The sequence below is a fragment of the Bos indicus x Bos taurus genome, chromosome 1 (assembly GCF_003369695.1).
Source record: "Bos indicus x Bos taurus breed Angus x Brahman F1 hybrid chromosome 1, Bos_hybrid_MaternalHap_v2.0, whole genome shotgun sequence".
Taxonomy (NCBI): domain Eukaryota; kingdom Metazoa; phylum Chordata; class Mammalia; order Artiodactyla; family Bovidae; genus Bos; species Bos indicus x Bos taurus.
The window spans coordinates 45,164,620-45,180,243 of NC_040076.1; the positions used below are offsets into that span (position 1 = coordinate 45,164,620).

At 38.8% G+C, this 15,624-nt stretch overlaps 1 protein-coding gene across 20 annotated transcripts in view; it reads right to left on the reverse strand.

Moving 5' to 3' along the window:
• ABI3BP (ABI family member 3 binding protein) overlaps positions 1-15,624 on the reverse strand; it is a 293,162-nt gene that overhangs the window by 199,350 nt on the left and 78,188 nt on the right. For all 20 annotated transcript variants that reach the window (XM_027560481.1, XM_027560135.1, XM_027559801.1 and 17 more), the window contains exon 2: positions 13,006-13,185. In XM_027560481.1, coding sequence (XP_027416282.1) covers positions 13,006-13,185 — 180 coding nt within the window. The remainder of the gene's footprint in view (positions 1-13,005; positions 13,186-15,624) is intronic.

The following is a 15,624-nucleotide window of genomic DNA, read 5'->3' on the forward strand; positions in this document are numbered from 1 at the left end:
TTCAGATTCCTGGGTCTCTCCCTTTCCTCTCACCAATTCATTCATTCACTGTGCTTCTAAATTATGACAACCCATTGGATGTGAGAAAGAAATCTGAGGCTTCCAGTGTCCTTACCTCTTCAGAATTTTCTATTTGGGAAGGGTCTGGGAATAGACAAGACTCCCCAAAATAAAAACAAATAGCAGTTTATTAAGAATAACGGTCAAGGAAAATGCTTAGCCTCTAGGATATTCATGGAGAGAGACAAAAATATTGACTTCCTTGGGCAAATATGGCCTTGTGGAGAGTAGAGGCAGTAGGGCTTCACAGATGGGCAACTCACAATAAAGAAAGATGGTGATGGTGGCGGTGGAATGGGTAGAAAAGAACAAGTTTTGTGGACATAGCAACTACTTCACAGATTTTAACTCATTTAAATCTTAATGAGCCTTAAGGATCTAATGGCTCCTTCCATGATACAAGACATTTCTGCTTACTGTTTACAGTGTTAGCTGATCAGTTGTGTCTAACTCTTTGTGACACCATGGACTGTAGATTGCCAGGTTCCTCTCCATGTCCATGTAATTCTCCAGACAAGAATAGTGGAGTGGGTTGCCATTTCCTTCTACAGGGAATCTTCTTGCCCCAGGAATCGAATCCCCGTCTCCTGCCTTGCAGGCAGATTCTTTACTGTCTGAGCCACCAGGGAAGCCCTTACTGTTTAAAGAACATTCTAATAAATAAAGAGCATTATAGAAGGAACAAATCAGGTTCTTATGTAGACTTTCCACTGTAGAACAACAGATAAAACTACAGTGCTTCAGAGCTCAGGTTCTCAAACCAGACTTCCTGAATTCAAACACTGGTGCCATTTACCAGCTTTGATGCATTTGGAAGTTTACTTGAAGCTCTTAGAGGTTCAGTTTCCTTATGTGTAAAAGGACATTAATACCATTACCTACTCCTCCACAACTATCATATCTTTCATCTGTATTTTGGGACTATCTTGTATTCACTGCTGTTGCTATGCTGTGCTCTCTGCTCAACCTTCTTGCTAATTCTCTAAGGATTCTGCCAGAGAAGATAGGAACTGAGCTGTTTCCAATGGCAGACAGTGTATCTTTTCTTCTGGTTAGTTTACCTTGCTCCTTTCACTAGCTATTTTTCAGCTTAATTAAGTCCTTAAATAATTCCTTCAATTATTTTCAACCTCCAGGTATTTTTCTTCAGTGAATCCACCATCAACTTTCTGGTGGCACTTTCCACAATAAATATTCACTTCTTTTTTGTCATTAGGTAGTATTTATCCTTCCATTTACCCAGGTATGGGGGAGCCTGATGGGCTGCCGTCTATGGGGTCACACAGAGTCGGACAGGGCTAAAGCGACTTAGCAGCAGCAGCAGTGTTTATCCTTCCATATAATGAATAGTAGCAATCTCTATTATTTTGTATTTCATCCCACTTCCATAAAAATGAATAGACCACATGTTAATATTTTTATACAGAGAAAAAAAGACAACTGAAGTTCTAAGGGTTGCAATGATGACAGAAAATTGTGCATTTTCTCTTGCTTTCTATACAAACGTAAAAATTAAAGGTAAAACTTGTAAAGGGTGTTAATATCTACAGGAATATAAATTACACATATAAACATATAATTGATATTCATTTCTGAACCACTGTAAATAAATTTTATTCAAAAATTTAAACAAAAATTTCCCCAGTGAAATAAAAGCAAGAAAGAAATGTCAAAATAAGGAACTGATAAAACTTAAGATAAAACTACCACCAGTTAAAGTAAACGAAACAGGGATAGGCTCTTAATTTGATCTATATTTAGTAAGATGGGTCAAAATTCTTTCTACTTTCCTGCTTAAAATTGCTTTCTTAGAGTAAGACAGATTAGAAAATTGGAATCTTGGAATACCAAACCCTTTCAACTGTATCTTGTGAGGATTTACCTTCTCCTTGAGAGGCCACAGCTGTGAAACTCTTGAGAGTTACCTGAGGACTCAAAGTCACTGAATAGGAACTCCCCCCAGTAATGACTAAAAGATGACCTGACTACGGAAGACAGTCATGTGTGGTCCAAGTGTTCTGTGCCACAGTACTAGATTTTGCTGCCTATTGTGTTTCTTAGTCCATTTGGGGATCTATCCCTTCCAAGGAAACACTTCGTTGCAGTTAAACGGATGAGTATGGTTACTTCTTTTAAGTCACTGACAGTCTGCTAAAGCAATCTACTCCAGAGATCTTACACAAAGCCCAAAAAGGTTAGGTAAATTATCCAAGACCACTCAGTTTGTTGTAACAGCAACCGACAATTATAAACAATTATAAAACATACCTTTATGTTCAGTTCAGTCACTCAGTCATGTCTGACTCTTTGCGACCCCACAAATCACAGCATGCCAGGCTTCCCTGTCCATCACCAATTCTGAAGTATTCATAACGTATTTTATAGATGAAAAAAATGAACTGACTGAGACAAATTAAGTGGCTTAGCCAGAACTACTCCATAGTAAGTAACTGGGTTGAGTTTGAACCCAGGCCTGTCTCACTGAAAACATACCTATTCTTTCCCCACATCATGCTGCCTCTCCAGGCAGAGAAGGATCTTTCCTTAAATGCAGATGTTAGCATTTTGGTGCAGGCTCCTTCCAAGGCAGACCGTCTCAGCGCATCCACCCTGGTGCAGGAATCACTCTGAGGGGCTACAGGCAAGACTGTGAGTCTGAGCATGAAAAACTCATTCTCTTTAGGGAAGTTAATGTAAGGGTTAGCAGCTGTGAGAATAGCAGGGGTTAAGAAATTTGCCCTCAAATCCCTTTGGAGTCCTAACACCTAGTTGAAAGAAATCTTTTAATCAGAATTCCTAGTAGTGATAAATATGTGATTTTTTTTTTTCCAATTTAAGCTTTTTATTTTTTGTAGTAAGGACACTAAAATAACTCCTTAACCTGCTCTACAAGATTGGTGGAATATAACTTTTTCCTTGCCAGGTGACACTGATTAACATATTTTCAGAGGTCAAGAGAACATCATAAAGTATGAGTCTATAAAGATTCAATGTAAAAAAATTCTGATTTTTACATTTTTGGACATTTGCAAAATTACCAACAGCTGAACACAAAGTAACAAAGTGAAAACTGGATATGTAAGCCAGAATGAGAGCATTGATGATGTGGGAAAAAAGGATATGGGAACCTCATATCTATTATATGAGAATCATGTTTTATCACATCATTGCAAGACTCAAAGCCAGTAATAGTTATTAATATTCATCTGGGAAAACACTCCTTTTTCTTCTGCTCCAATTAGTCTACAAAAATCTTAGAAGATCCTACAGAAGTACAAGTTTTACAGAAGTTTCATAAATAGCAAAAGGGAATATTTTTTTATGTTTTTTAGTTTTACATATAAGACCAGAACATTACTTTGAAAATACCTTTGTCAATACTAGATACATATTAAAATAAAAGTAGAAATGGTTAAAGATGATTATTTAGTCCACATATCATTAAATGTTAACTTCAATATTTCTGAATAATCAACCATTTCTCATTTCAGTGGTGAGATCTTAAACACTTCAAGAAGCGGAACGGGTCAGACAAAGTGGCATGTAATATTTGTTTTGAAAACAAAAGTAAGTTACAATGTTTGGGTATAGTTGGTGCAACTGAAGAAATACTACTATCCTCTTACAGAATAAAGTAAGAAGAGGGGATGTAAGTGGTGCTTTTTTTACACAAAGAAATAAAAATTCTTTGCTCATGCAACTTGCACCCAAGGGATTTCAACTCATCTCTTTATGATCATTAATCTACTAACACGCCCACAGCACATCTGTGAAAAATAGACTTCATTACTGTTTTACAGATGAGCAGAATTGAGAAAGATCATACTCTAAAATGGTAACAGAAAGGGAATAGAGAAACAAATTTGAAACATATAGTTTGTGCCATGGAGAATAATGGCCCTCCAGGATTGCCCACATCCTCCTCTTCAGAACCTGTGAATATCTTAGGTTACATGATAAAGGAAAATTAGGGTTTCAGGTACAATGAAGAATGTAGATCCATTTAAAATATGGAGAGTAGCCTAGATTATCCAGGTGGGCTCAATATAATCATCAGATCAGTCGCTCAGTCGTGTCCGACTCTTTGCGACCCATGAATCGCAGCACGCCAGGGCTCCCTGTCCATCACCAACTCCCAGAGTTCACTGAGTCTCACGTCCATCGAGTCAGTGATGCCATCCAGCCATCTCATCCTCTGTCATCCCCTTCTCCTCCTGCCCCCAATCCTTCCCAGCATCAGTCTTTTCCAATGAGTCAACTCTTTCGCATGAGGTGGCCAAAGTACTGGAGTTTCAGCTTTAGCATCAGTCCTTCCAAAGAAATCCCAGGGCTGATCTCCTTCAGAATGGACTGGTTGGATCTCCGTGCAGTCCAAGGGACTCTCAAGAGTCTTCTCCAACACCACAGTTCAAAAGCATCAATTCTTCAGCACTCAGCCTTCTTCACAGTCCAACTCTCACATCCATACATGACCACAGGAAAAACCATAGCCTTGACTATATGGACCTTTGCTGGCAAAGTAATGTCTCTGCTTTTGAATATGCTATCTATGTTGGTTATAACTTTCCTTCCAAGGAGTAAGCATCTTTTAATTTCATGGCTGCAGTCACCATCTGCAGTGATTTTGGAGCCCAGAAAAATAAAGTCTGACACTGTTTCCACTGTTTCCCCATATATTTGCCATGAAGTGATGGGACTGGATGCCATGATCTTTGTTCTCTGAATGTTGAGCTTTAAGCCAACTTTTTCACTCTCCACTTTCACCTTCATCAAGAGGCTTTTGAGTTCCTCTTCACTTTCTGCCATAAGGGTGGTGTCATCTGCATACCTGAGGTTATTGATATTTCTCCTGGCAATCTTAACTCCAGCTTGTGCTTCCTCCAGCCCAGCGTTTCTCATGATGTACTCTGCATATAATTTAAATAAACAGGGTGACAATATACAGCCTTGACAAACTCCTTTTCCTATTTGGAACCAGTCTCTTGTTCCATGTCCAGTTCTAACTGTTGCTTCCTGACCTGCATACAAATTTCTCAAGAGGCAGATCAGGTCATCTGGCATTCCCATCTCTTTCAGAATTTTCCAGTTTATTGTGATCCACACAGTCAAAGGCTTTGGCATAGTCAATAAAGCAGAAATAGATGTTTTTCTGGAATTCTCTTGCTTTTTCCATGATCCAGCGGATGTTGTCAATTTGATCTCTGGTTCCTCTGCCTTTTCTAAAACCTGCTTGAACATCAGGAAGTTCACGGTTCACATATTGCTGAAGGCTGGCTTGGAGAATTTTGAGCATTACTTTACTAGCGTGTGAGATGAGTGCAATTGTGCGGTAGTTTGAGCATTCTTTGGCATTGCCTTTCTTTGGGATTGGAATGAAAACTGATCTTTTCCAGTCCTGTGGCCATTGCTGAGTTTTCCAGATTTGCTGGCATACTGAGTGTAGCACTTTCACAGCATCATCTTTCAGCATTTGGAATAGCTCAACTGGGATTCCATCACCTCCACTAGCTTTGTTCATAGCAATGCTTTCTAAGGCCCGCTTGACTTTACATTCCAGGATGTCTGGCTCTAGGTCAGTGATCACACTATCGTGATTATCCAGATCCTTAAAAGTGGAAGGAGCCCAAAGAGATCAGAGCAATGTGGTGTGAGTAATGCTTGACCCAATGTTGCTGGATTTTTTAAATTGTAGGAGAGTTTGACTATTATATTAGTTTCAAGTGTACAGCACAGTAATTCAGTATTTTTAAAGATTATATACTCCATTAAAAGTTATTATAAAATAATGGTTATATTTCCCATTTTGTATGATACATATTTGTTGCTTTTCAATTTTATATATAATAGTTTGTATCTCCTCATTCCTTGCCCCTTCCCCATTCCCTTTCCCTATTGGTAACCACTCAGAGAAGATCAGTCTCTCAGTGTCCGACTCTCTGCAACCCCATGAATCGCAGCACGCCAGGCCTCCCTGTCCATCACCATCTCCCGGAGTTCACTGAGACTCATGTCCATCAAGTCAGTGATGCCATCCAGCCATCTCATCCTCTGTCATCCCCTTCTCCTCTTGCCCCCAATCCCTCCGAGCATCAGAGACTTTTCCAATGAGTCAACTCTTCGCATGAGGTGGCCAAAGTACTGGAGTTTCAGCTTTAGCATCATTCCTTCCAAAGAAATCCCAGGGCTGATCTCCTTCAGAATGGACTGGTTGGATCTCCGTGCAGTCCAAGGGACTCTCAAGAGTCTTCTCCAACACCACAGTTCAAAAGCATCAATTCTTCAGTGCTCAGCCTTCTTCACAGTCCAACTCTCACATCCATACATGACCACAGGAAAAACCATAGCCTTGACTATATGGACCTTTGCTGGCAAAGTAATGTCTCTGCTTTTGAATATGCTGTCTAGGTGGGTCATAACTTTCCTTCCAAGGAGTAAGCATCTTTTAATTTCATGGCTACAGTCACTATCTGCAGTGATTTTGAAGCCCAGAAAAATAAAGTCTGACACTGTTTCCACTGTTTCCCCATCTATTTGCCATGAAGTGATGGGACTGGATGCCATGATCTTTGTTTTCTGAATGTTGAGCTTTAAGCCAACTTTTTCACTCTCCACTTGCACCTTCATCAAGAGGCTTTTGAGTTCCTCTTCACTTTCTGCCATAAGGGTGGTGTCATCTGCATATCTGAGGTTATTGACATTTCTCCCGGCAATCTTGATTCCAGCTTGTGCTTCTTCCAGCCCAGCGTTTCTCATGATGTACTCTGCATATACGTTAATTAAGCAGAGTGACAATATACAGCCTTGACGTACTCCTTTTCCTATTTGGAACTAGTCTGTTGTTCCATGTCCAATTCTGTTGCTTCACAAACCACTAGTTTGTTCTCTGTATCTGTGAGTCTGTCTCTGTTTTGTTTATATAATCATTTGTATCATATTTTTAGATTTAAAGGTAGAAAAGGAAAAGTGGGCCCCTCTAGAAACTGCAAAAACAGAAACAGATTTTCCCTTCAGAGCCTCCAGAAGGGAATGCAGCCCTCGCCACAACCTTGACTTTAGCCAAGAGAGACCCACGTTGGGCTTCTCACATACAGAACTGTGCAGGTGCTCAGTCATGGGCGACTCTTTGCAACCCCATGGGCTGCAGCCCACTAGGCTCCTCTGTCCATGGGATTCTCCAGGCAAGATTACTGGAGTGGGTTGCCATGTCCTCCCCCAGGGGATCTTCCCAACCCAGGGATCAAACCTGAGTCTCTTACATATCCTGCTTTGCCAAGTGGGTTCTTTACCACTAGTGCCACTTGGGAAGCCCAGATGTTCCTTAACTATCCGCAAAATACATGAATCCACCACTGACCTGGCAGACGGTACCGGCAACCTCTTCTGCAAAGGCTTCCCTGGTGGCTCAGATGGTAAAGAATCTGCCTGTAATGCAGGAGACCCAGGTTTGATCCCTGGGTCGAGAAGATCCCCTGGAGAAGGGAATGGTAACCCACTCCAGTATTCTTGCCTGGAGAATTTCATGGACAGAGGAGCCTGGCAGGTTACATCCATGGGGTCACAAAGAGTTGGACATGACTAACACTGCACTGCTACTACTAGGTGGGAAAGAATTCATTTGCCAGCTGCAGAAAGAGACAAAAAATCTCTAAAGAGTTTCCCAACAGTGCTGCACATCAGAAGTCACTACTCCCAGGTAGATGTACCTTATACAAATGTAAGGTAATTAATTTATGATGTTTTAAGCCACCCAAGTTTGTGGTAATCTGTTAGAGTGGCAGTTGAAAACTAATATGCTGATGCTTAACCATTTATGAGCCATTAATACAACCATAATCATTAAAAAAAGACTACAAGCAATTTAAGCAACCAGATAATAACACTTAATTTGGAAATGCAAATCTGTTTCGAAGTAATAAAAACAGAAGCACACAGATTCCTTGGCATAAAGAAAGATGGAAAAGTAAATATCTCAGAAGAATGTTTTTCATCTTCCACCAGCATACTAGAAGAGAAAGAAAATAAACAAAAAGAACATATCAATCTAAAGGACAAATTAAGAGTTTTAAAAATTCTGCTTAGAATAGCCTTCCAGGAGAAGTTTGGGAATCACTGTGCTTAAAGATCTATAAGAAACACAGTGATGTTTTATATACCTGGATGGCTTAGTTATATACTAGCCTGATGACAAGAGCCCAGACTAGACAATCTCTCATAGCCTCCTCCAGCCTAAATATTCTACACAGACTTGACTCTGTTCAGATTTCAGTGTCACAAATATTTATTGCCTGTCTACTCAATGTAGGTCATTCTGGTATGAATGACCAAAGAAAAAGACATAAACTTTAAAAGTTCACAGTTTAATAGTGAACCAAGGTTAAACAATCAACCATATTTAAATGACAGTGAGAATAATTGTAAGGGATGGATAAGTGATATAATGATTAAAAATCATTCAGTTCAGTTCAGTCGCTCAGCCGTGTCCGACTGTTTGCAACCCCATGAATCGTAGCACGCCAGGCCTCCCTGTCCATCACCATCTCCCAGAGTTCACTCAGACTCACGTCCATCAAGTCAGTGATGCCATCCAGCCATCTCATTCTCTGTTGTCCCCTTCTCCTCCTGCCCCCAATCCCTCCCAGCATCAGAGTCTTTTCCAATGAGTCAACTCTTCGCATGAGGTGCCAAAGTACTGGAGTTTCAGCTTTAGCATCATTCCTTCCAAAGAACACCCAGGGCTGATCTCCTTCAGAATGGACTGGTTGGATCTCCTTGCAGTCCAAGGGACTCTCAAGTCTTCTCCAACACCACAGTTCAAAAGCATCAGTTCTTCGGCACTCAGCCTTCTTCACAGTCCAACTCTCACATCCATACATGACCACTGGAAAAACCATAGCCTTGACTAGACAGACCTCTGTTGGCAAAGTAATGCCTCTGCTTTTGAATATGCTGTCTAGGTTGATCATAACTTTTCTTCCAAGGAGTAAGCATCTTTTAATTTCATGGCTGCAGTCACCATCTGCAGTGATTTTGGAGCCCAGAAAAATAAAGTCTGACACTGTTTCCACTGTTTCCCCATCTATTTCCCATGAAGTGATGGGACCAGATACCATGATCTTAGTTTTCTGAATGTTGAGCTTTAAGTCAACTTTTTCACTCTCCTCTTTCATTTTCATCAAGAGGCTTTTTAGTTCCTCTTCACTTTCTTCCATAAGGGTGGTGTCATTTGTACATTTCAGGTTGTTGATATTTCTCCCAGCGATCTTGATTCCGGCTTGTGCTTCTTCCAGCCCAGCGTTTCTCATGATGTACTCTGCATATAAGTTAAATAAGCAGGGTGACAATATACAGCCTTGACGTACTCCCTTTTCCTATTTGGAACCAGTCTGTTGTTTCATGTCCAGTTCTAACTGTTGCTTCCTGACCTGCATATAGGTTTCTCAAGAGGCAGGTCAGGTGGTCTGGTATTCCCATCTCTTTCAGAATGTTCCACAGTTTATTGTGATCCACACAGTCAAAGGCTTTGGCATAGTCAATAAAGCAGAAATAGATGTTTTTCTGAAACTCTCTTGCTTTTTCCGTGATCCAGCAAATGTTGGCAATTTAATCTCTGGTTCTTCTGCCTTTTCTAAATCCAGCCTTGAGCATCTGGAAGTTCACAGTTCACATACTGTGAAGCCTGGCTTGGAGAATTTTGAGCATTACTATGCTAGTGTGTGAGATGAGTGCAACTGTGTGGTAATTTGAGCATTCTTTGGCATTGCCTTTCTTTGGGGTTGGAATGAAAACTGACTTTTTCCAGTCCTGTGGCCACTGCTGAGTTTTCCAAATTTCCTGGCATATTGAGTGCAGCACTTTCACAGCATCATCTTCAGGATTTGAAATAGCTCCACTGGAATTCCATCACGTCCACTAGCTTTGTTCATAGTGATGCTTTCTAAGGCCCACTTGACTTCACATTCCAGGATGTCTGGCTCTAGGTGAGTGATCACACCATCGTGATTATCTGGGTCATGAAGATCTTTTTTGTACAGTTCTTCTGTGTATTCTTGCCACCTCTTCTTAATATCTTCTGCTTCTGTTAGGTCCATAGCATTTCTGTCCTTTATCAAGCCCATCTTTGTATGAAATATTCCCTTGGTATCTCTAATTTTCTTGAAGAGATCTCTAGTCTTTCCCATTCTGTTGTTTTCCTCTATTTCTTTGCATTGATTGCTGAGGAAGGCTTTCTTAACTCTCCTTGCTATTCTTTGGAAGTCTGCATTCAGATGTTTATATCTTTCCTTTTCTCCTTTGCTTTTCACTTCACTTCTTTTCACAGCTATTCGTAAGGCCTCCTCAGACAGCCATTTTTCCTTTTTGCCTTTCTTTTTCTTGGGATGGTATTGATCCCTGTCTCCTGTACAATATCATTATCAAATATCTTGAAAATCAATAAAAATAACTAATGCATTCTTACTGATAATAAAATAAACAACAGTATAATTGGTCAACACTGCAGATTTCCAAGCATCAATATATTACAATGAGAATTTATCTTGTATTTCCTAAACACTGTATATGGAAAGTGAAAAAGTAAATAAAAGAAAATTCTTCTTTAATATAGAATTTCAGTTAAAAAATGCAAAAAGAATGATAGAATTAGATTCTTTCTAAAATGTACAAATTGCCATTTTACAACCTCTGTATAAAATAATGGATCTGGGCCGTGGCCATCAATAGATGTTAAAACCATTAAGTGAAAATTTGATGAATTTTATAACGGCAGGGTCAGGCTGAGGTCACCTAAACATAACAAACAGTATTAACATTACTAAGTATGACACCAGCCATTATATACCTCTTTTGTGAGTTGTTAGGAAATAATACCGCCTATAAAGTATTCTTTCCTGAAAATGCTTAACCCAAATCTAATACAGCCTCCAAATCAAAATAGCTTTCAAAGGAAATAGCAGGATAGAGGAACCAGTTCAAAAATACATGGAAGCAGCCAGGTAAATACAGAATGTGGACCAGAATATATAATCAAATTTCTCCAGCAAATCAATGACATTTAAAGAGAGAAGGGAGAGAGGACTGACTTATGATATGGTAACAGTCAACCCTAACATGTAAACCATGTAGGATCCTGATTAAAAAAAGAAACAGCTCAAAGAGGGCATTTTTAAAGATGACCAGAGAAATTTAAATATGGATTAGGCATAAAACAATATAATGGGATTATTGTTATAATATGATAAAAGTAAGACATTACTAAAAATATTTTTATCTGTTAGAGATGCATACTGAAGTGCTTAAAGACTATACAAATATACTATCTAGCTATGGTTTAAAATACCTATCTGAGCAAATATGAGGACTACATGGAAAGAGATGATGAGCAAAAGAGTGACAATATTCAAGTTGCAGCATTATACACAAGAGTCATTATAGGTTTCTTTCTTCTTATATCTTTGAATTTTTTCATAATAAGAAGTTTTAAACTTTGGCAAAACTAATACAATATTGTAAAGTTTAAAAATAAAATAAAATAAATGAAAAAAAGAAAAAAAAAGTTTTAAGAGTTGAAACAAATAAAAGGGTACCTATTCCACCTGACCATCCCTCATTAGTGAATCAATAAAAGCTTGATATATTTGTGCTAGAAATTTTCTTTATAGTTTTCTGCATATATTTTTCATTAGCAATCTGACTTCTGTCACTTTAAGATAGGATGCCTTCTGCCTCATAAGGAAAGGATGTTTATTATTAACAAAATTTTCAATCTATATAACCAAGGATAAAAATTATGATAAATAAAATGTTACTTCTAATTTTCAATAAATAAAGGACAGTGTATCTATTTGTGTAGGGATACATGTATAGCTCCCAGACACTTTTTATATTAATAGTAAAGAGTGGGTATGTTGAAGGAATATTTGCAAATTTTTAAATTCCTTATGGTTTATATGATCAAGACTAATGTTTTTACACTTGTCAAAGTGTCTAATTCTCAAATTTGGGGGGTAACAAACTGATGTGTTTGCTTTTAATGTGCTCATCTTGTGTAAAATTTAGCATAGGCATTTATAACTAATAATGTTACTCTCTTGCCTAATTTTAAAGTACAAGAGAGACTTATCTATGAGAACCTCTCTGTGAGAAAGAGCTGTAGGGCAAAAGTGATTCATCTTTAACTTTGCTGCATATATGCACAAATATTAGATCTGGTATATAGTAGTTCATGTTACAGGATTAAACTTCAAAGTTTATGGAAAAGCTATTTAGCAATAATTGTAGCAGTAGAGCAAAATACAAACCTAATCTTAGTCTGTTCAGGAAGACTTTGACAGCATTCTAAGCTGAGGATTTCTTTTTTTTTTTTTTTAATTATCCTTTAAAATGTTTTATTTGCAAATCTGGAGAAGGCTTGACATGCTCACATCCTCAAATTACATTTAATGTGATTAAAATATTTTTAAAGATTTAAAATTTTATAACACAAATATACGCTTTAACCTTTTGTCTGAAATACTCTAAAGTTTAATGTAATATTAATGCTTTGTCTTTTCTTTTTAAAGGTAGTTTGTCATGCAGAGACACCCAGAAAGCTGAAGTTGATATTTTCTACCAGAAGAAAGTAAAGACACAGCAGGAAGGAAAATTAATCCACATAAACAAGCTATGTTACAGAGATTTAAGCCCAGTTATTTTAACTATTTTTTCCCTATCCAAGCTTAGTTATATGGTCAGGAATTGTATAATGGCAATGATTATTTCTGCAGTATTACATACTTTTTGATGTAAAGAATTGTGCTACGGGTTACAAGAATTTTGATGTTTTGTATTTATGTCATTTGGTTCAGCTGAGGATATAGAAAAAAAAAATGATGCTTCAGGATTTATGTACCATGTAACACGCATTACCTGTTACCTCTTCTTCCTATGCCTGAAACCCAAACATCTTACCGACTATGGCCTCAGTGTATTTCCCTTCGGCAGGAAGAGGGAAGTACTGGTTTGGTGATAAGTTACTGCCATATCCCAGGAGAAAACCTTCCAGTTTTACATTAGGACTTGGACGCAGGAACTTCAAGAAGATGGAGTCACTTGTGGTATTGATGTGGACCTTCAGGTTTGGCCTTTTACCTAGAGATGGGAATGAAAATATCGGTGGCTGTTACTTTACCTCTTTAGCATCCCAAGACAAATTTGGAGCAAAGGTTAGTGGTGAGAGGCCTTGTTACTGGAAAGCATGATATCTAGCGACTAAGGATAACAGCACATCCACCTAAATAGCTAAAACACAGGTAATTTTGAGACCAAAATAAACAGACAATAACATATAAAGCAGTCTAGAATACAAAATGGGCTTCCCTGGTGGCTCAGTCGGTAAAGAATCTGCCTGCAATGCTGGAGACCAGGGTTCGATCCCTGGGTTGGGAAGATCCCCTGGAGGAGGAAATGGCAACCCCCTCCAGTTTTCTTGCCTGGAGAATCCTATGGACAGAGGAACCTGGCGGGCAACAGTCCATGGGGTCACAATAGTCGTACATGACTGACTAAACCACCACCACCAGAATACCAAGTACTGTCTGGTAAAAAGGATCTGAAATTTCTTACTGGTAAATTAAATTACCACACTTTGAAACCCCCAGCCCCTCAGTGCTGGTCTCTAGCCGTAACCCCATAGGACTTAGTGATTAATAGAGTTGGAAAGGGAGGGAGGTTAATAGAGTTGGAAAGGGAGGGAGGTGCATAAGTTTTGGTTTAGGAGTAACTGAGACGGTGGAGTAGATTTTCTAAAAGGAGCAGGGTAGAGAGAAAAGATCATTAGTTCTGTTTGGAGATTGCTGGGTCAGTGAGACAACTCCATGGAAATGTCCAACAGTAAGGTGACTAAAAGTGATGCTCAGAAAGTGGGCCCAGATCCTTCTGAGTGTCATTAGTTTATAAATGATCACTGGATGAACTTCCCTAGAGAGACAGCAGAGTAAGGAGGGAAATCCCATGTTTTCAAGGCAGTAATATTATTATTTTTGAACTACTAAGCAACAGGGACAGACAGTCATACTAAACAAACGTCTTGACCAAACAGTAAGGAAACAGCACTGTGTCTTGTCTTTGGGGCCAGAAGAAGCTGGGTTCAAACCACTTCTGCCACATACTGTCCATGGTGCCTCTGGCTGATCACTAACCTGTGCTTGTCTTGTTTCCTGATTTATAAATTATGGATAATGGATAATGATGTCTACTTTGACAGATTGCTGACAAAGGTTAGTGCAAATGGCACTATCTTAAAGCTGATACACAGTAATTGGTCAATAATTGGTTACTTAATCAGGTCCATCCAAAACCCTTTCGTCACAGTTTAGAAATCCTAAGAAAGGCATTGTTAGGTTTTTGTAAGTTCACGTCAAATAAATTTGGCAACAAAACTCAACCTGAACTGTTATGAAGCCACATAGTCCTTCTTTAATCTCACTGTACAGTCAGTGTGATATAAAACAAACATTGTTGTTTTACAACCATACATTAGTTTCTGCTGTATTACAATGTGAATCAGTTATACACAGACATACCCACACTTTTTAGATTCCCTCCCCACTTAGGTCCCCTCAGAGCATGCAGTAGAGTTCCTTGTGCTACACAGTAGGTTCTCATTAGTTATCTATTTTATATATAGTAGTGTGTATAGGTCAATTCCAGTCTCCCAATTCATCCCACCCTCCCTTTCCCTCTTGGCAACTATATGTTTGTTTTCCACATCTGTGTCTCTGCTTCTGCTTTGCAAATAAGTTCATCTGTACTATTTTTCTAGGTTCTAATTGTAGAAATTTTAATCTTATAATTAAATGTGCTTAATTAAAGGGTGCTGATCAAGACCCCACCAAAGAGGTTACTTAATACATGGTCTAGGCATCCTAGTACAATACCAAAATCCAAAGATTTTTCTGAATTCCAAAGTATGTCTGACTGAGAATTTTAGATGAGAGATTGCGGACCTCAATTATTTTCTTTCATTATTTCACTGGGATTTTACATTTTTAAAATACTTTACCTATTGGGAAGACTGTATTTACTTACCTAATAATTCACAGTCCATTTCTCATTAATCAAAGACTTGTATGTATAGCAGTCAGCACTCTAAATACCATGGATTTCCTGAATCTATCACACTAAATTTACATTACTCCACTCAAAAATCATCCTGAGCCACCCCAATATAGCCACACAGAAGCCTTCCTTCAGGCCTCTGAAGAAATAAAAACAGCTCCCTCTTGGAGACCGACCAGGCGATGGGAACCACTCTTACTTCAGTAGCTGGTACTACTATATCCAGGCATGTGTCTAGTACTTTGTACTTCACCAAAATTTGATGAAATTTCTACAGTTTCTTGGTTCTCTGATTGCTATTCCTACATTTGCAGCAAAATTGAAACCCAGAGATACTGAGTGGTTTATCCAAAAGTCTGAGGAAGACCATCCCCAGCTCACCTCATCCAGTTCTCTTACCACACACGTGACAGGGTGGCCACACCTCCATCACTCAGCTGGTTAAGTGCAGGGTCAAAACCACATCTTAGG